This window comes from Marmota flaviventris, chromosome 10 (genome assembly GCF_047511675.1).
Source record: "Marmota flaviventris isolate mMarFla1 chromosome 10, mMarFla1.hap1, whole genome shotgun sequence".
In the NCBI taxonomy this organism is placed as follows: Eukaryota; Metazoa; Chordata; class Mammalia; order Rodentia; family Sciuridae; genus Marmota; species Marmota flaviventris.
Genome location: NC_092507.1, coordinates 49,959,986 through 49,981,638, shown reverse-complemented (window position 1 = coordinate 49,981,638; position 21,653 = coordinate 49,959,986). Strand labels below are relative to the sequence as shown.

Genomic DNA, 21,653 nt, shown 5'->3' with positions numbered 1-21,653 from the left:
AATTCTCATTTCATGTGTTGTAACTGTTAGCAGAGAAAACCTCAATACAAGTACCAACACTAAAAACTGCCTGACCAGAGAATAATACTATTTTCATACTTTCTCAAGTGATTATGTATGGCATATGTATGAATAACTTTCTTCAACTAAAAAAAAACAGCGCCTATCAGGTTGGGTGGGGTCTAATGTTATCCAGGGTTTGCTAGATCTGGTGGGGAAAACAGACTCTCATATACAGCAGCTCCTCATAGCCACAGTTTCATATTCATGGGTTTCAAGTTGCCTGTGGCCAAGTGCAGTTTGAAAACATGTGTTGAAAAATTCCAGAAATAAACAGTTCGTAAGTTTTAAATTGTGCACCATTCTGAGTAGCATGATGAGTAGTATCACACCATCTCACTCCATCTCTCCCAGGAGGGGAATCAAATGCAGTGTGTCTATCCTCCTGCCTGTTGCTCAACTGGTAGCTGTCTCAGTTGCCAGATCAACTGTTCTTGTGTTCAAGCAACCTTATCTTACTTAATAGTGACCCCAAAGCATAAGACACACACAACAGAAGATATGAAGAATTTTTCTAAAGAAAATATAGGATAATAGAATACTATAGTATATTGTTATAATTGTTCTATTTTATTATTGTTGTTGTTAATCTCTCAGTGTTCCAAATTACCATATGTATGCAACATACAGGGAAAAACAGTCTATATGAGGTTCAACACTATCTATAGTTTCAGGCATTGGGGGTCTTGGAATATATCTCATTTGGACAAGGGTGGACCACAGCACTGTTAGTGAGGTGGAAATTTCTTTTGTGCAAATAAAGCAAAATACAGAAATAAATTACACGTTGCAGCTGATATTAAGAACACTCTTTGAAATAATGCATAGTTTTCCAGCCTACATTTCCATACAGTCACTACAATAGCAATGAGAAGGACTGGGAGACAGAAGGAAAGATGCTGGACAGAATGGGGATAGTTGCCTGGAGAACCGTCCTAAGCCAACATGCAAGAGGTGAGGAAGAACTGCAGGCACCAGTTCTTCAGAGACACATTGCTAAAACCAGTCCTTCCAATGGCACATTTCTTCCCAGCTCACCTCACCCCTACCTTTCCGTTTCCCCCTGTGATCTCATTTTCTTCAATAACCTTCATTTTTACTTTCTGTTTTCATGTCACTTTCTTTCTGGGATTTAAAAATAACTTGGCTCACTGGAGAGATCCCACATAAAGTTTTTTTTTTTTTTTTTAAATATAGGGTCTTGAACTCAGGACTCACACATGCTAGCAAGTGCTCTACCACTGAGCCACATCCCCAGCCCCCAAATAAAGCTTTTGTGAGAGCAATAACAAAGACGGCAGAAATAAAAATTAAATGATTGTCATTCCTTCAAAAGAACAGTAAGAATACAGATTTTTGGCTTAAGTATTTCAGTGACATAAACACATGAAGTTTAACTAGGTCTTGCCCTAATAAGCCAGGGCCAGAAACAAAAAAAAGCAAAAATAGAGCTAAAAAACTTCACACCAGGAAACAGAAGAGAAGGAGGCTGCCCAATATGAATTAGGTTTTACATAACAGCTTCTGTAGCCTGAAAACAAAGTCCTGCCCAACTCCAGCATGGAAATGAAGGGGAAAGTGCTTTAATCATTAAGTTCACAGAATTTCCTGTACTGTACAAGGGCAAGTTAAAAAAATGATCATTTTTCTCTTTGGTTCTTAAGAGATAGGTATAATTTCACCAGCTGCACTATTCTTTTAATAAAATTAAAGTGGCATTAAATTTTAAGATGAGCCAGTTATCCCAGTGACTTAGGAGGCTGAGGCAGGAGGATCACAAGTTCAAGGATAGCCTGTGCAACTTACAAGACACCTGTATCAAAAAATAAAAAGGACTAAGGAATGTGGTTCAGTTGTAGAACACCATTGGTTCAATCCCTGGTACTGCACACACACAAACACATGCAAAAAAAAAATCATACTTTATAAACTTACATTCAGGTATACTAATAATTTAAACGAGCAAACCTAATTCACCCGCTTGCTGGGAATGGAACCCTATGGCCATATGCATGTTAGACAAGTGCTCTATCTCTGAGCTACTTCCCCTGCCCTAAAAGAGTCAATCTAAATGATAAGCTTTTGATTGTAAATTCCAAGTAACTGTATCCATGGATGCACAAAATCTAGTGCATTTATTTACTACTGTACCGTACTTCCAAATCACATCTAAGTCTTTCAAGATATTTCAGAATTAACTCACTGGCATCAGAGAATGAAGGACAAGCTGTTGGCACTAAGGTAGGAGTTCCGCCTTGAAGCAGTGGCAAATACCTGGGTCAGTCCTTTAACTTTTATGATTTTAGCTTTTTCTCTTATCAAATTAATATCATGAGACAATTACGATCTGAATTTACCTGTGGTTCTGTCTTTATCCCCTGGTAAGCATAGCAAGCATCCATGCTTTTCCAAGGTTCTTTTTTTTAGATGGACACAATATCTTCATTTATTTATTTTTATGAGGTGCTAAGAATTGAACCCAGTGCCTTACACAAGCGAGGCAAGCGCTCTACCACTGAGCCACAACCTCAGCCCTTCCAAGGTTCTTAATACCATATTATACACATACAGAATGATGAGATTCAGTTTAGGCTCTACTGCAGGCACAGTTACAAAGGGAGCAATCCTTGAGCTTCCTCTTGTCTTGAGGTCTCAGGAGCCAGAGGGGCCCAGCTCCACACGCCAGCCTCATCAACTGCATACTTCTCATGCCACCCACTCTGTTCCTCCGGGCTGCTGCTGTAACCTGACAAATCACTCCAATTCCCTGCACAGCACTATCAGCTCTCTCTTCCCACACTTGCACTGCAGGGCAGACTATAAATAAATCCGATATTCACGTGACAGCTCCATGCCAGGCCTGTGTCTTTTAGGGGACTAATTGCTCAGGGAAAGCCAATACTCTAGGGTAGGTCTCATTCCCGTCTACACAGTAATTATATGCTAATGCCTTTTGAAATTAATTCACTAACCCCACACTAGCATGGAAGTAAAGGGTAAAGAAGCTGAGATTTAATCACAGCGTCTTCTGAAGGCTTAATGTAAAATTTCTTTTATACATAAACTGGGCCATTGATCGACCAAACTCAGTGATGCTCTTCCATTGTAACAATGCAATCCCACTGCGACAAAACTGCTGGCAAGTGTCCTGACAAGAATCAGTCACACGCAGGGACTGGCAGAGAGGCAGTGTCTGACTTAAAAGAAGCCACGGAGTGTCTGAACATTTTTCCCCTTCTACATCTTAACCTCATTTAGGGTCTTAAGCAAATAGGATCAACTATAAAGTAAAAGCAGGCAGTGAACAAAGCAATAATATAAAAATGTCAAAAAAGTAATAATGAGAAATAATACAAGTGGATGGTAGAATTTTACTTGAAAACTTGAATTTGAGGGAGAGACCACAAAAATAAATGCATTTGCAGTGGGTCAGGAAATACAAGATTTGCCCTATCCTAGAAATCCAGTAAGTATGATCTAAAAGCCCATTTGCAAATGCTTCCTACAGAATGCAGTGTTCTTCAACAATCTACTATACTGCAATATAAAAAAAAAAAAAAAAAAAACAGCTACAGTAACACTGGCTTTTAACTTTCCTGGCTCTCATCATTAAATCAATTTCCTATTCTCAGCTAACAAGCACACTGGATTTGATATTGTACTATAAACCAGTTTCTTACTTATCAAAGAGAAATGACAAGAAACCAAGGAACTGTTTTTCCACATTTATTCCCCTGTCATCCTTGACCTAAGGTCAAAAAAGATGGGTTATAACTGCTTAAGAATCTGGTATATTTATTTTTTCAATCTTCAGAATAGTGCATGAAGCTATTAAAGAATAAGAAGATAACTTTCTTCTAGGACATACTTTCAGAGATGAAAATATTAGTATAACAAACTAAAACTGATGTACACAAATTCACACAAAAATATTTTATGAATACTATTAGCTAAAATGAATTCAGGTATTACGGTGTGCCTGAGATTGTGATATATTTTCTCTCATTCTTCCCCACAACAGCTCCTGAGGTTGATGCTATCCAATCACTGGGTTGTGAGCTCTGTGAGAACCAGTATCAGCACCACAGAATCAATCAACCCTGTTAACACAGTGCCTGCTACATGGCAGGTGCACAATAAGATATTTTCTGAATGAATTTGAAAAAGCAGATGGCTGAGGCTTAGAGATGATGACACAGAATGCTAAAATCTGTGTTCTAACATATTTTTATTTGTTGTCACCTTTTAGAAACTAGAGAATCTTTGGGGGGATGGTGAAGGGGAATTAAGTTAATTGCCATATTTAATCTTCTTGCTTTTTCCTCTCTGAATGAAGATAAAATTGCTGAGTTGGCAATGAAAGGACCAAATTCAGAGCATTAAAGGAAGGAATAGGAAGGATCCAAAAAGACAGGCTAATATTTATTTATTTGTTTGTTTGCTTCTTTGTTTATTATTTAGGAGAGCTCCTCCAGCCCCCAACCTGGTAGAAAGATACCTGAAGTTTCTGTCCACAAGGAAGAAAATGTGATTGAATTAATAGTTAACTATTTGCCATGCTGCATCATTGTGATATCATTAAAAAGATAAATTTGGTCTCTATCCTCAGTTCTTAAAACAGAGCTAACATCCTTGCAATTACCTAAGCAATAAGGGTACTACATCCATCTATTGTTCTAATGTTTAGTCTCAGAGCCTGTCCCTGACACCGAGCAGCTATCTAATTCCTTGGGATTTCCTGGGTGAGAGGAACATGTTTTGTTCTAAGGCGGCACATTTTTCTTGGTTTTTGGTTCAGGGGATTGAACACAGGGTCTTGAGTGTTAGGCAGGTATTCTACCAAAGAGCTACACCCCCAGCCCCACGCAATGCTTGGTAGGTTCCTAGATAGAGGGAGGCTGGTCAACAGAAAGACCAAGCCACGATTAAAAGCTTTAAATTTTCAGCCTTTCTGATGGGTAGAAAGCTAGAGATGGAGTTAATGATGGATCATGCCTATGTGGTAAAAACCAATTCAAACATTCTTTTTTTTTTTTTTTTTTGGAGGGACTGGTTCTTTATTTCAAAAAGACACTTGTCAATATTCAGTATCAAAACAGTTGCACTATTGTTTGTCTTTCTCCCAACTGGCCCCAAAGAGATCACAACAAAGGAGAATACATTTTAAGCCAATAAGCTGCAGGATGTACACCTAACAGACCTCACGAAACCTCACCTAAAAAAGTGGGGATTGGGCTGGGAAAGAAACTTTGAAAGATCAGCACACTGCCAGCCCAGACTGCAGGACTCTCACAGCCAGACGAGGTGGCCAGGTACCCCACCCCAAAGATGCAGTTTCAAAATAATATAAAATTTAAAAAGTTGTGTACATAAGCTATTCAAGATTCTCCAGCACTGACTGATACAAAGCACAATGAGATGGCACTTTTAGATACAGCAGCTTCAGACCCAGAAAAGGGTGATGAGATGAGTTCATATGGCTAAATCAGTGGCCAAAACATAATTTTCTTTCTTTCTTTCTTTTTTTCTTTCAAGCAAGCAGGAGAGCAATTAAGTGGTCACGCAAGATTAAGGGGCCCGTGATCCATTCTGTGAACACTTGGGAAGTGGGTAGAGATGGGAGAAAAATTTGGTCTCAGGGCTAAGAATATGGCTCAGTGGTAGAGCATTTGCCGAACAAGCATGAGGCCCTGGGTTCAATCCCCAGCACCAGAAAAACAAAAAGTCTCAGAGGTCTCACCATGTTAATTTGGTCATTTCTGATGAAAAAAAGTAAAAAATAAGAATACAGTGTCTAAAGATACCTTAAAGCTAAAAATAAAACAAAACCTGAATAAGCAAGGTTTTTGTTTTTTGGCGATCTCCTCTTAGAATCACCTTTCTGGTTTGGCTGGTACTTTGCACAGAGCAATGAGGTTTGCCATAGTAGAGTCTTTCCCTGGGCTCTGTTTGGCTCTCAGTAAGGCAGGCCCATTCCTCTTTTCCTCCTCTATGGAGAGGGCAATAGGGACTAGGCTGGAAAGTTACCTTCCAAAAGTGAGAAGGGAATTAGATTGCTGCTTCAGAGCTATGAAATTATTTGGAATGTTTTACAAATGGTTACTGTAACAACAAAAAAAGTAATTACAAAATGTATATATCACAACATGCTTTTAAAGACACTTTGGGTTGTGCTCACATTCCCTTAAATGCTGTTCCCAAAGGTGCTCAGCCTCTAGCCCAGCTGGAATCTCTGGGAAGAAGCAGACACAGTTTGGTGAAAAAGACAAGGGGGTAGGGGTTCCAGGGGGTGTTGAAAGGAGAAAGCAGCCTCCCAGTTAAAGATCAGCCCTCAGTTTCAAGGTCAGCTTCGGGCTGGCTGGCCTCAGGTAGAGTCAGGGTCAGAGGGAGGAGCAGCAGCAGGGCGGGACTGGGGAGCTCTACATCTCTTTCAGGTCAAGCAGAGTCTGGTCCAGCATCCTTTGTGTACAGAGGTGCTCCTCTTTGGTGCATTTCAGCTTATCTTCCAAATCACCAATTGTCTTTTCCAGTTTGGCTACCGATCTCTCGGCAAACTCAGTGCGGGTCTCTGCCTCCTTGAGTTTATCAGTGAGAATCTTTATTTCTTCCTCATATTTGTCTTCTTTTTGAGAGTACTTTTCTTTAGCAGCATTCAGACACTTCAGGTTCTGGTCCATCAGTCTGATCTGCTCATCCATCTCTCGGCAATGGGACTCTGCCAGCTCAGCTCATTCCTCTGTGCGTTCCAAGTCTCCTTCAATAATCACTAACTTACGAGCCACCTCTTCATACTTCCTATCTGCTTCTTCTGCAATGTGCTTAGCTTCTTTGAGCTGGATTTCCTGGAGTTCCATCTTTTCTTCATCTTTTAGGGCCCGGTTTTCAATAACCTTCATACCTCTCTCACTCTCATCAGCAGCTTTTTCTGCTTCCTCCAGTTTTTGCAGGGCAGTAGCAAGGCGCTCCTGAGCACGGTCCAGCTCCTCTTCAACCAGTTGGATCCTTCGGTTCAAGGAGGCTACCTCAGCCTCAGCCCGTTCCCGGGCCCGCCTTTCTCCCTCAACTTCCCGCTGGAGGCGCTCAGGCCTCTCCTCGGCATCATCCGTTTGCTGCTGCAGAACCTGGATCTTGCGCTTCATCTCCTCGACAGTGGTGATCCCAGCCATGGTGCCCACCCAGTGGCTTCACGTTATCTGCCTTCTGCCTCCTCTTGGCGCTGCAGCCGCTTCTCCCCAATTCAAACATTCTTGAACTAAGACAGGCCTGGTGGTGTGTGCCTACAGTCCTCGCACTTGGGAGGCTAAAGAGGAAAGATCACTTGAGCCCAAAGTTTGAGACCAGCCTGGACAACATAGTAAGATATTTTCTCAAAAACAGAAACAAAAACAAAATCCCTGGACTACAGGGTTTGGAAAGCTTTTGGGTTGTTGAACACAGGGAGGTACCTGGAGGATACTGTGCCCAGAAAGAGCATGGAAGCTCTGCCCCACTTGCCATACTCTGCTCTATGCATCTTTTCTATGGGGCTATTCATTCGTGTCCTTTGTAATATCATTTATAATAAATGGGTAAGCAATAAGTGTATCTCTGATTTCTGTGAGATGTTCTGGCAAATTAATCAAATCAAAGAAAAGGAGAGCATGGGAGCCCCTAATTTATGGCTGGTGAATGAGGAGTATAGGGCATAACCTGGGACTTGTGAACAACATTTGCAGTGGCAGGACCCAGTCTTATGGGAGTGTGACCTGTGGAATTTCCACTGTCTCCAGGTAGACAGTGTCAGAACTGAAATTAATTCTAGGATGTGCATTTGTGTTCACTGGGGAACTGCTTGTGTTTTTCTGCTTTCAACACATCTGGCATCTGTTGGTGTTGTGGTGACAGTGTAAGAGAAGCATTGTGCTAAACCTCTTCTAAAACACAATTACCACCCAAAGAACTGGGTTTTTCAGGTCTAGTGCTCATCCCCTTGTATTGTGTTGATCTTTACGCTTGGCCTGTGAGATACTCATTACTCTGCAGCTATTGTTTGTTATCATCTAATCAAATGCCAGATGGAGAGATAAAACATCAGTGCTCCTGTTAGTCTAGATTCTACAGGAAATTCCATCTTGAGTCTTAATAAGGTAGAATCTTCATGTTCCAAATTATCACCTTTGGAGTGTTTCCATGTACCATGCCAGGAAGTCTGTGTCTAGATATGAATAACAAGTAGAGAGGCTTAATAGACATGATTCCCTAAAGACTAGAACATCATGCATTGGGAATTTCGTGGATCTAAACAAATGGAGCACAATGGTTTGACTGTGGTTCGTCCTATCCAAAACTCATGCTGATACTTAGGAGATAGGATTAGATAAGACCTTTAAGGGTGATTAGGGCTCTGCCCTCATGCACTGGTTAATCCATTCATGCTACTGGTAGGTGAATAGGTTATCTTAACAGTGTGTCTGGATGGGGCTGGTGGTGCATGCCTGTAATCCCAGTAGCTTGGGAGGCTGAGGCAGGGGTATTGTGAGTTCAAAGCCAATTTCAGCAGAAGTGAGGTTCTAAGCAAATCAGCGAGACCCTGTCTCTAATATAAAATAGGGTTGGGATGTGGCTCAGTGATCGAGTGCCCCCAAGTTGAATCTCCAGTACCAAAAAGAAAAAAAAAAAAAGTGAGTCTGCTATGAAAGCTAGCTTGGCTTCATTTCTAGAATGCTGTGCCATCTCAGGACTCTGCCAGCAAGGCTATCACTAGATGTGGCCCTTCAACCTTGGACCAGAACCATGAGTCCAAATAAATCTAATTTCTTTATAACTCAGTCTGTGGTATTGTGTTATTTGCAACAGAAAACAGACTAAAACATGACATGTTTGTCAACGGAACACCATAGGGAACACAGTACATGTCAATGGTTATAGTATGAGTCTTGGGGTCTGTTAATTCTGGGTTATTATTCAAACTTAAGACACTTGGTTCTATAATATTAGGCATATTACTTACCCATAAAATGGGAATAGTAATAGTACTGACCATATAGGGCTCTAAAGAACAGTGAATACAAATGTGTAGGATGTATAGGTACAGTGTTAACAATAACTCAGTAAATTAGCTCTCACTTTTATCATTATTATCAGTTTAGCCTCATCTCTAAGAAATTCTCTAAAAAGTTGCCAAAGGAAATACTTGAAGCAATGAATTGTATTAACTATAATTATACTAATTATATTCACTAATGAACAAGTCACCTTTGACTTATTTATTAAATAATTCTTCTAGTTAGTGTGTCTACCAGTGTGGGTCTCCTTCATGATGCTATGTTACAAAAGAACAGGAACAGCAAAGCCATCCCACAAGTGATGTCTTTGTAGAAACAGATTTTAAGTGGGGAGAAGCTGCTGACATTTGACAGGTGAGGCCGACTATCTCACAGTTGCATCTGACTAGCTTTCCCTCCAGATATGATTAGGCAAATTATGGATTTACTGTAAATTCTACTGAGTTGTACTGTAAATTCTGAGTTGGAATCTGGGGAGGAAATCCTTCATTTCAAGTAAGCAGTCTGAAACTCAGTGTCCCTGTGACTAGTCTCTCCTAAATGTCCAAATACGGGGGCATTTTTTCTAAGAGACCTTAAAGCAGAGTGGCTAAAAAAGAGCTAAAAAGTCTAACTGCCAGATATTGAATCCCAGCACAATTATTTAATACTTTGTGACTTCAGTGGTGAAAGAGATTCCTGTGTCTGGTGGTAAGTATATATTGGCTGTTAACTTTTATTATTATTATATTTTAAATCCTGGAGTGCAAAGACCTCTTCAACTATCTGAATGAAGGGACTTGATGTATTTGTCTTTTTCTATTTGGCAGCGCTGGGGAATGACCCGAGGACTTAACCCATAGTAGGCTGAGCTACATCTCCAACCCTATTCATTTCTTTTTTATGTCTGGTCCTGACAATCAAAAACTGGTAGCCAAAAGAATGAGTGACCCAGCAAGCAAATGAATATCAAACTAAGAGAAACTCAGAAGACCTGACTTTAAATTTAAGAAAATAAGAATAATCTTTTCAGGTTATTGATGAAATCATCTAAAGAGTAATATCAGAAGATTAGTCTTCTCCTTAGCTTCTTTGAGTTCTATTCTATTCCTACATAATGAACCTTCACGGTCTTAACCCACATCACCAATCTGACAGGCATTAACTACTTCTGACAAATTCACAGGCTTCTGTTGGCTCTAAAAACTTCCCCCTAAGTAACAAACAGTTATGTTTATGGTTTATTCCAACCCCAAAGATAACTGGGTCTTGCACATGCTAAGGAAGATTTTACCCTTGAGCTATCCTCCTAGCCCGAGCCCTATGCTTTTAATGTTTCCATGAAATTTTTACTTAAGGGGTCTTAAGATAGTTTCTGAGATTAGTCCCTCCTCAAGCAGCAAATACTATTCGAAACAGTATTTTCTATTCTTGTTTTGGAAAATTATTTTAAATATTTGAAGAAAATATAATTTGTCAACATTCTTCCCCTTCACTTCATTTTCCGAACCTCTCCACATAACCAAAAGAGAATTCAACACATACGCCTCTCACCTCTAACAGTTCGTCTCCAATTCGCATTCGTCCGTCCATTGCAGCGGGTCCCTCTGGGTTAATTCCTACCACAAATATGCTCATCCGTGTCCTGTCTTTATTGCCGGCAAGGCTGAGTCCCAGCCCATTCTTATCCTTTTCAAGTTCAATAATGTGCAGTTCTCCAGGTAGGTCTGCATACCTTTGCCTGATTTTTTCTGTGAGGGGGGAAAAAAAAGTAAGTTAAAAAATTAAATAGAGCAGTTGACTCTGTATTATGGAGACACCAGCATTTCCCTGGCGTTCTCCTCTCCAAGGGTCACTCTTTTAGAATGAAGTAATTAAGGGTAGTGCTTAGTTTGGATCTGAAATGACCCCCAGAGGCCCATGAGTTAAAGGCTCGGTTCCCAACTAGTAGCACTACCTATAGGTGGTGGAATCTTTTGAGAGGCGGGGCCTTGTTTGTGGAAGTTAGGTCATCAGGGGCAGCCCCTGGAAGGGGAAATTGGGACCCAAGTCTCTGCCTCTCTCTCTTTTATTTCCTGGTCACCATTAGGTGAGCAAAACCCCCACTATGTGTTCCTATCATAATATACTGTGCTGCTACAGGCCTTAAAGCAAGGGGCCAAGTGACCATGGACTGAAACCTCTGAAGCTTTGAACCAAAATAAAAATTTCCTCCTTATAAGTTGATTCCCTCTGGTATTTTGTCTAATACAGTCAGCATGGCCTAAGAAGTTCAGCTCAACCGTAAAAACCTCATGTTGTTCTGGTTCATACTGGCCTAGACTTTCCATGGATGGATTTCTTATTTAAGATGGTCAATACACTGCGGATTCTAGCCTCATTGCCTCCAAAAGGGGGAAACAAAGGCTATTTCCTGAGCAAGCAATTAAAATGTTGGGTCTTAAAGACACAGTGCTTCCTCAGTCATGGCTTCTACTTCATGCATTCATGGTCCAGCAGGAAAGAAAGTCAACAATTTATTCTAAAATACACTGAAAACATATTTACTCTAAAATATATTCTTGGCATAATGAATCCCACTATTATATATCATGACAAAACAATAAAAATAAATATATTCTTTATATAAAGGGTACAAAATAACATTGGGTTAGGTGATCAAAAGCAAGGGAATTAGGGATGTTGGTTTTGCTGTTGGATCTAAACGCAATCCACAAATCTCACATTTACTCATATCCATAAATCTATACAACGTTTTATCTTTACTTCTTTGTCTCGAAAATGGGCATGATAATACTCGTTTCCTGGATGTTGGGGAAAATTAAATAAAGTATACGCTGAAGGACTTAACTGTCCACGGTTGGCAAGTGTTCCTTTTTCTCATCTCGTGTCTTACCCTGCTACCTCTCTCTCCTTTATGGTCTAACCTACATTTTAGGATTTGGCCTGCTACATCTCACTTGTGCTGGTTCAGTGCAACAAGCCACACTACAGGACCTGCTTAAGGCAGGTCTTGCGGCCCATTCTACTCAGGCTGGGTGTGTCCCCGAGCCTAGAGACTACGTGAATACTGAGGTTTGCAGCCACGGTCTCATCTGCTGCATAACAAATTGCTAGATTCCAACCTTCCTGGAACTTTCCATGTTCAGTCTAATGCTTCACTTATATTATGGTGACCCTCTTTAGGAGGGGACCTTGCTAATTAAAAGCTTAAATCAAATAATTAGTCTTAAGGTAGAGGAGAAAGGAAGACAGCCTCCTCCATTGTATCACTTTATCAACCTTAACAAACATGGTTTTATAAGTAGATAAACTTAAATCTGTAAAAACAATTCTATGCATAGATTTATATTACAAGAACTAGCATAAGAGGCTGCTTATTTAAGATAGAGATTATATCTCTCTGCTTTAGAAGAGAATCTTAACTTGCAAGGACAGCTTGTTAATAAGAAACATGTAGTAAAATACAGTAAAACAAAGGACTTGTAATGTCATAAAACTGTCCTCTACATAGGAAAAACATTAAGTTATATTCACAGTGAGATAAATTACCCCAACACATTTTTGTTTTTCAGCTACCAAGAACAAGATGCTAGGTGGGAACTTTAGCAAACAAAGATCTACATTATCCTCAAGATCTTTGCACAGCGCCAATAACACAACAGATATTAAACAACTTCAAGTACTTAAATAAAAGGTCTGACTACCACAATTCCTGGGCACCGAGAAAAATTAATTTATTAGTGAATGAAGTTAGTGAATAAATACTACTACATCAATTGTGGTAGTGATAGTTGCTTTTAGAATTCAAAGACTAATATGGCTTAAAAAGATTTCTTGGAAGAGTCAGAATTTGATCACGAGAAGACTCCTGGTGGGTGAGATGACAAGAGAAAAAGCACATGAGCAGGTGAAGTGAGGAGGGAATGAGGCAGCACTGGTGGGCTACAAATTGGAATCTCTTTGGGTTAGTGGTGGGTGATAAGAAATAAGATTGAAAGGTAAAAAGGTTAATCGATAGATTGTTTCCAGTAATAATACTGCAGTTTAGGGGTTGTGCACAGGTGCTTTGGGGTAGAGATGGGGCCTTGAGAAGAGGTTTGATTAAAGACCATTTCCCCAGAGCACTTACACTTGGCTGCTTTGTTTATTGAACTTAAAGGGCAAATTGGTTAAGGAATAATATCAAAGCTAAGAAAAGACCACGAGACAAGCATTTTAACACACCTCTTTTGGAAAATAATAAGGTAGAACATTTTTTTCTAAGAAAGATACTGAAGACTTTAATAAGACAATAAGCTCAAGATAATATATAAAAGAATTCTACAATTTAGACACACAAAATGCATTTTGGGAAATCACACAAAGAACAATTATAGAAATGGACTGTGTTATTTGGCCATAAAAGAAATTTCAGTAATTCTCAAAGAAATAGTATCAGACAGATTTCTGTTCTTGGAATATGGGACAATAAAACCCAAACACTACAAGTTAGTAATAAAAAAGATATGTTTAGAAATAAATTAATATTAGTAAAAAGTCCAAGATATAAGAAGGACATTGAGAAATACAGTACTCACAATTTAAAAAAAAATTTAATTCTAGATATCAAACCTTTGAGAGAGACAATACACAACTCAGAAGGCTATTCACAATTTTGAATTATTCATCACAAAACAAGAAAAATGTAAGAAATGATAAGTTCAGCATTATACCCAAGAAGTTGGAAAAAGAACAACAGAGGAATTACAAAGAAAAAAGAAGAAAACAGTAAAGAGAATCTATTAATCATAATAGCAATTATCAATTTTTTTGTTATCTAACTTTGGAACATAATGTGAAGAATGGTATCCCAGGAATGCAAAGAGTTAAAAAATCAGGACACTTTTTCAAGAAAAATTACCATATTAGTAAACTAAAGGAGAAAGTTCAAAGATTATACCAACAAATGCAGAAAACCATTGGATTACCTACTCCTATTTAAGATTCAAAATGAAACTTTTCACAAAACAGTATAGAAAGGTACTTTTTGCATTTAAATTTACAGATAGGAAATAAAACACAGCAAGATACTTTCAGTGATTTAAACCAACAAAATTAATATGCAGGGAAGTTCTACAGATAAAGCTTAAAAAGATGCAAACTCAACAGAAATCTGGCCAAAGCATTCATACTCAAAAGTTTCATAGATATGTGAAGAAATGCTCAGATTTATTAGTAAGTTCAGAAGTGCAGATTAAAATGAGATATCAAAATATTAAGTGAGACAGTAAGTAAATGAGATATTAAAATGAGACATGTCAGACTGGCAAACATGAAAACTGGATTATTAAGACTTAGAGGAGGCAGAAAGATGTGCACGGTGGCTGGGAGTGATGATTTAGTGTCTATACTTCAGTTATGTCGAGGTTTTAAACATCCTAAGTCGATGACAAAGCCTCCTCTTCTTCTTAAATTTGTCTATCTTGTGGAAAATTGAGACTTATGAAAGTGAGTAAAGCTTCCCCCATATTGATTTGAAAAAAGCCACACAGCCCCTTGGGAAGCAGGAGGAAGGGGTGAGCTCCATTCTCCCATAGGTTCTCTTCTCTGAGTGAGGCACGCTGAGGAGTCCCCCACACTTCTGCAAAAAGTGCAAAGAAACACCACCGGATTGAGTGCTGTCCCAAGAAAAGTAAGCCAGAGAGGCAGCTTTAAAACCATGTGATAGTCAAGTGTGGAATCAAAACTCTTTCAGTAGCTCAGTTAGGGAAGATGAAAAAGTTCTGCGGCTGGATGGCAGGGGTGGTTGCACCATGTGAATGAACTCAACAGCACTGAAAGATACAGTTAAAATGAAAATTTTTAAATGTGTATTTTACCATAACCGGGGTGGGGGGAAGCCTGTCATTAAAATACCCTCAAAAACTTGGTACCTTTATTTATATCTCTTCAAGGGATAGAGTTAGAGATTTATCCTCACTTTGAAACCACCAGCTTTAATTTTCTGGTCAATGTTTTTAATGACACTATTACGATCCTATTTATTCAATGAACGATTATGTGCTGAATTCAAATTCATGGCAGGCTTGTGAAACACAGGGACTAATAACTAAATTTGTTTTCTAGGATCTCAAAATCTATCAGCAGGGACAAGTGTACATAGGACTAACTCTAATTTGTAGAGATGAGAGCAACGAGAAAAATGCCAGTAGTTGAAGACACCCATCCATTTCAGTGAATCATCAGGAAAACCAACTGATGTCTGCAAACTGCCTGAATATTAGATACTGTGGCCAAATTGCAATCTGTTGGTCAGCTATATCTTGTGCTGCACAACGCCAAAGCCTCATTAACATTTCCACAATTCTGCATCTGGCTTGTTCCAGTGTCATTTTCCTAAATGCTAACAAATGAGTTGTTTGGCTTTCCTTAACTTCATTTTATTGGTTTTTTTCCCCTCATCTTCTGTAGGAAATGAGGTAAGCTAAATGAATAGAAACTCAGAAAAAAAAAAAAGCAAACCCTGGAACATTAAAGATGAGCATATTTGCATAGTTATGAAATTTTACTAACAATATATGGAGGACTTGCTAAGTTGCAGAAAATATGCCAATATCTTTCAATTAATTTTCTTTCCTTTAAAAACCATCTTACCAGATAAGATCAATCCAATCTGCATTCCAGATGTGGGACGTAAGGCTGATGTTGAATCACTTGCCAAAAGTCCCTACATAGTCATTGATACAATAATGATGAAAACCCAGTTCTTTGCATTTGTTTTCACAGTATTATCTGAAAGTATCTTTCTAGATTTTTTACTTCCTTCTACTTTTCTCTCCTTCAATATAAACTCCATGAGGGTCTACCTCACAGCTGTCTGTGCATCTACAACAGTGCCTGGCACACATCAAGTTCAGTCTAAAACTGTTGAAAGCATAAATAAATGATGCCCATTCATTGCTATGTCATGCTGTTCCAACTCCCTCCATTGATACAGAAAACCTATTTGAGACCTAGAATCACAAAATACATACATTTTCCCCAAGACAATGCATTCCTTCAATTAAAGATAAAGAAATTTCTTCTCTAGATTTCACAGTTAATAGAGCCCATTTGTGCTATTAGAAAACAAATTACTATGTGTACATTTTCTTTAAAAATCTACTCTATGAGGGGCTGGAGCATACAGCTCAGTGGTAAAAGAAATGCTTAGTATGTGCAAGGCCCTAGGTTTTCAATCCCCAGCAACCTCTGAAAATAAACAAATAAATACACTAAAATAGATTCTTGAACTGAAGAGACTCAAAATGCAAATAAGGCTTACAATTTCTCATTTTTCAGTGAAACATAAAGCACAAAGAACAACAAGACAGTACAAATACCACATGCTCTGTAACACATGCTTCAGTTGAATTTGTATTATTAATGTTTTCAGGCCTCAGAATTTGTGCTATCCTATTATTTTATTTAGACTCATAGCTGGAAGAGGTTTAAAATAAGTTCCACTCCTCAAATTGATTGCTATATTTTCCTGATCTCATGAAATCAGAGACTTTTAATTCAGGCAAAACGAACTAAGACATCATGTAATGTTACAATCTCTTACAGCTCCACACCTACTTATGAATTCTACTTTATAGATAAAGAAATGACTGAAGAATGAAGATCTCTTATAAGGTTATACAGGCAATTGACAGCCAGAAATTAAGTCTCCTAGTATGTAGCTCAATTCTTTTTCCATCAAATCATGTCACATTTTTATGTGTTTTTTTTTTTTTTTTTTTTTTTTTGTGTGTGTGTGTGTGTAGTGCTGGGGATGGATCCTAAAGACCTCAGGCCTACTGGCCCTATCTGAATTACACCCTCATCGCCTCCAATAACACTTTTTTTTTGGAGGGGGGTTAGGGGGTAACCAGGGATTGAAGCCAGAGGGGCTTAACCACTGAACCATATCCCCAGCCCTTTTTATTTTTTATTTTGAAATAGGGTCTCACTAAGTTTCTTAGGACCTTGCTAAATTGCTGAGGCTAGCTTTGAACTTGTTATCCTCCTTCCTCAGCCTCCTGAGCTGTTGGGATTACAGGCATGTACCACCATGCCCAGCCCCTACAATAACATTTTTTTAAAGGATTTTTTATTTGTTCTAATTAGTTATAGATGAAAATAGAATGCATTTTGATATAATACACATAATCCAATAACATCTATTTTTTGGTACCTGGGATTGAACTTAGGGGCACTACACCAATAAGCCATATCCCCAGCCCTATTCTGTATTTTATTTAGAGGCAGGGTTCTCACTGAGTTGCTTTTGTTGAGGCTGGCTTTGAACTTGTGAACTTCCTGCCTCAGCCTCCCAAGCCACTAGGATTATAGATGTGTGCCACCATAACTGGCTCCAATAACATTTTAAAGGAAAAAAAAAAGATTTCAATTTTTTTCTTCAGTTTAAGAAGCTATGTTTAATGGCTCTTATTGTACCATAATACCTCCTTACACAGCAAGATAGGCTCAGCTCACTATGTTGTCAAATCTTCTCACACCTCTGCAAATATCTCATCTACAAAGTGGAGGCAACTGATGCTCAGGAAGTTGAGGCAATCCAGCCAAGGTCAAGTCAAGTGTGTTGAATTCCAGGGCTGTGACCTGCTCAGCACCCCACAGCTTTCTCTTAGACCAGTAAATCTTGAATGCTAAGAGGTTCTCTTCAGGGAGCTGAAGCCATGGTACAGGGTCTAATTCCCATTGATTAGTTGTCAGGCCTAGATTTATTGCAAGAATGGCTACCCTGAAGGCTCAGAAGACTCCAAATATGGCCCTTTGACCTACTGATAATTATGCTGAAGGAGACTAAAATCTCAGAAGCAGGAAGGTCTCTTCTGACCTTCTATTATCCACTCTCTCCAGATGTGGGTTGTGGGTCACAGAAACTAGAATTCCTCTTATTCCTTCACTAAAGCAGGCCATAAAATGAAGGAAACTCTGTTTCCCTCCCCTCCTCCCTGAATACCTTCCTGTGGCAGGTGTCTTGTCCTATACCATCAGGGAACAAGTGAACAGGAAGCCCTTAAAAATCTGAACCAACAGCCTGTGCCAAGTTTCTCTCAGTGAAGTACCATCAGATCATATGCTTTGGTCTACCATATTTCTGCATTACAGTCCATAAAAATACAGTTTTCCTTGAGTTTTTAGGCATTCATTTAATTTGTTTTTTCTTTTTTTTAAATTTTTTTGGTGCTAGGGGTTGAACCCAGGGCTTCAGGTGTGCTAAATAAGCACATGCTTTACTACACCTTCAACCTCTGAGTCTTCATTTCTGTAGGCTCTTGTGTCACATAAAATGTTGCTTAAGTAAATCTGTTACACTTTTCTCTTATGTCTTCAGTTATAGGGGTCTCAGTCATGAACCCTGTGACACTACAACACACACACAATTTATCACCCCTGGAGCTTGTAAGATAGAAATCATGGCTGTTCCAGATAGCTGAGATTCTGAGCCAGTGAGTCTCTTTGTGACAAAGTGTTCAGGTGATTCTTGTGGGTCACCATCTTTGTAACTATAGAATAATTCTCATTCAATGAACTAATTTTTTTTCTACAGAGACCATGACAGTCAACTATAAAGTTTAAATTTAAGACAGCCTATAAATGTGCCTTACACAAGACCAATCTCATCTGGAGGTTCTCTCAGTCTCCATAATCATGACTCAGGATTAACAAGAGGTTTGTTTTGCCTGTACAGCAGAGTATTTTAGAACCTGTCATTCTCTCTCCTCCTTCCCAGCTTCCCAAATCTAAAGAGTTTCCTGTTATTTTCAGCACAGTTGCTTCTCTTTGGTAGGTATAATAAAAGGCTAACTAGAATTTCAAAGGGGAAAAGAAAAATAAAGTTAGTATGTGTGTGAAAAACAGACTCTGATCCTCATTTTTGAAAAATTAAGAGAACACCCATCAGTTTATTTTTTGATTCAAAACTGAAGAGAGAAAAGCAGCAGCACTGCGCCTATGCTCCGCTGAGTCAGCACAGACTGCTCTGCAGCATCAGGGCGGGGCTCCGCCATAGGGAGTCCCACACTGCAGGGCCTTTGCTCTAGGGGCTGCAGACCATCGTTTCCATGGCAACCAATGGGATGGGGAGGGAAGAAAATGTATGAAGAATAGTTTTCTTAAAATTAATTAAGACTATTTTAAAGAGGTGGGGTGTTCTGGTTTGGATATGAGGTGCCTCCCTGCCCCTGCCAACTCATGAGACAGACAATGAAGGAACATAAGGAGATGAAATGATTTGATGATGAGAGCTGGAACCTAATCAGTGGATTATTCATTTGATGAATTACTAGTTTGAAAGGTCTACCATACCGGGTAGTAACTGTAGGCAGGTGGGGTGTGGCTGGAGGAAACAGGTCACTGGGGGCATGCCATTGGGAATTATATATCTTATCCCCAGCTCCTTGTGCTCTGGGTCACAACAGCGATGAACTGAGTAGCTTTCCTCTGCATGCCTTCCACCATGATGCTCTTGCTCAATTCAGGCCCAGAGCAATGGAATCAGCCCACTATGGATGACATCTCTGAAACTTGTGAGCCCCAAATTAAACTTTTCCTCCTTTAAATTGTTCCTGTTGGGTATTTTGGTCACATGACAAAAGTTGACCTACACAAGGGGTAAAGAGTATTCTTTTACTTAAACCCAATAGGATTTTCCCCTAGAATTAAGAAACAAACAAAAAAATCCAAAGGACCTATATTTTGTTTTCCATACACAAAAACACATGCAAATATCACACATGTCCATCTATAAATATATAAATACTAGCTTTTAGCAACAAAATATTAAAAGTGTTATAATGATTCAGAGTTTTACCACAGCTGTTTTTGTTTTCCTGGGAAACATTTCTAATAGCCATTCTTTACACTGACTTCTGTTGACTTTCCATGGACTTCACAACATTCTATACCCAAAGATGGCACCTTAGCAACTGAGAAACAGCAGAGGCAGGAGGTCACTCTTACCTCCTTTTCTCTTCTTCCCTGAAACAGGCATTAAAAACTAGAAAAGATTTTTCTGATCTTCCCCTATAGCATGTTATAAGATTCTCACATAGTGGGAGGAACATCTTTCTTTCTAGAGACACAGAAAAGGATCCAAACAAACAGGCCTGCCAAATGACCCCTTGGTTATTATCATTAGATCATGACCCTTCTGACCATCACACTTGGGCATTTCTACATCTAACCTATCATAAACAATACACAAGTTTACTTCTTCCCTTGGGACTTTATTTCCTTATGAAGACTCCCATGTCACATCAAACATGTATTAAATTGTGTTTTTCTCTTTTTAACCTGTCTTCTATTATAGGGCCTCAGACATAAACCTAAGATGGAAAGCAAAGACATTTAATTTCCCCTACACTTCTACAGTGTGCAAGTCAAATGGCAGTAGTTAATATTTCAAATAATCCCATCAGCCTCCCATTTCTTTAAAAAAAAAAAAAACTTGAAAATCTGAGAGAAGGAGATAAGCAACCTACTTCTTTCTACATCAGGTATCCCTGAATGAAGAGTGGACTAGAATAAATGGACAGAAAAGAGAATGAACAGTGGACTAGAATAAATAGAGACTTTTGACCATTCTTCTCTTTTGAATCCTTTGAAGATATGCTTGTTTTAAACATGGATTTTCTAGTCTCATGACAATGTTATCTGAAGAAAGGAATCCCAAGTTGCTCATAATTCTCAATCAAAGCATCAGTGCCTTTCCCTTTTTGGAGAAAGCCAATAAGATTTCTCCAGTAGGTCTCAGAGTGTTTCCTCTCATCATAGGATATCATGTGTTGCTAAGTAACAGAGCCTTTCTCCCAAGAAAGAAGCTTAATTCAAGTCATTGCCCAGTATTTTAATAGCAAATGCTCAACACACTGGAATAATGACTCAGTACAATTTCAGAAGCATTTAGTTACTCAGTCTATTTCCAAATAACAAGAAAAATTTGGTACAGAGAAAATATTTTGAATGATTTTTCCTACTCAGTGGGTACGATAATGCCACATAAAAAATCAGGTATGACAAACATCTCAAACTAATTTTTCTTATGCATTAACCAACTTTTAATTCTCTGACAGTACATGCAAATTTGAGAAGTAAAAATATGTGAAGCAAAACCATAGCAAATCAGAGGAAAGAACATATGAACTCAAATAGGAAGGAACAAATCTTAAGTGAATATTCAGATCAAATAGAAAAAATAATGAAGCTACATTTGATATTACAACACAGCAAACTTTTCCCTCTAGTAGTTATTTTTGTCAGTATACAAACTTGATAATATCATGAACTGACAGAGAGATTAACAATTAAAATAAAATCATGGAACTAAAATAAAGTATAATAATGTCTAACATTTATATAATTCTTACCTGCTAGACATTTTTCTAAATGCTTTCATAGCTTAACTCACTTAATCTTCATAAAAACTAGTAGGCAGTATTATTATCCCCAATTTTAAAGATGAGGAAACCACAGCACAGAGAGGTCTGGTATGGCACATAGTAACACAAGCAGTACAGTGGTGGGGATGAGTGGGGA

The 21,653-nt window shown here is 38.7% G+C and overlaps 1 protein-coding gene and 1 pseudogene across 7 annotated transcripts in view; both read right to left on the bottom strand.

Annotated features, from left to right (window-relative positions):
• The window catches only part of Patj (PATJ crumbs cell polarity complex component), a 387,785-nt gene that overhangs the window by 165,992 nt on the left and 200,140 nt on the right, over positions 1-21,653 (bottom strand). For all 7 annotated transcript variants that reach the window (XM_071617901.1, XM_071617905.1, XM_071617899.1 and 4 more), the window contains exon 28: positions 10,638-10,834. In XM_071617901.1, the coding sequence (XP_071474002.1) occupies positions 10,638-10,834 (197 nt within the window). The remainder of the gene's footprint in view (positions 1-10,637; positions 10,835-21,653) is intronic.
• LOC114100330 (tropomyosin alpha-3 chain pseudogene) lies at positions 6,413-7,226 on the bottom strand (annotated as a pseudogene).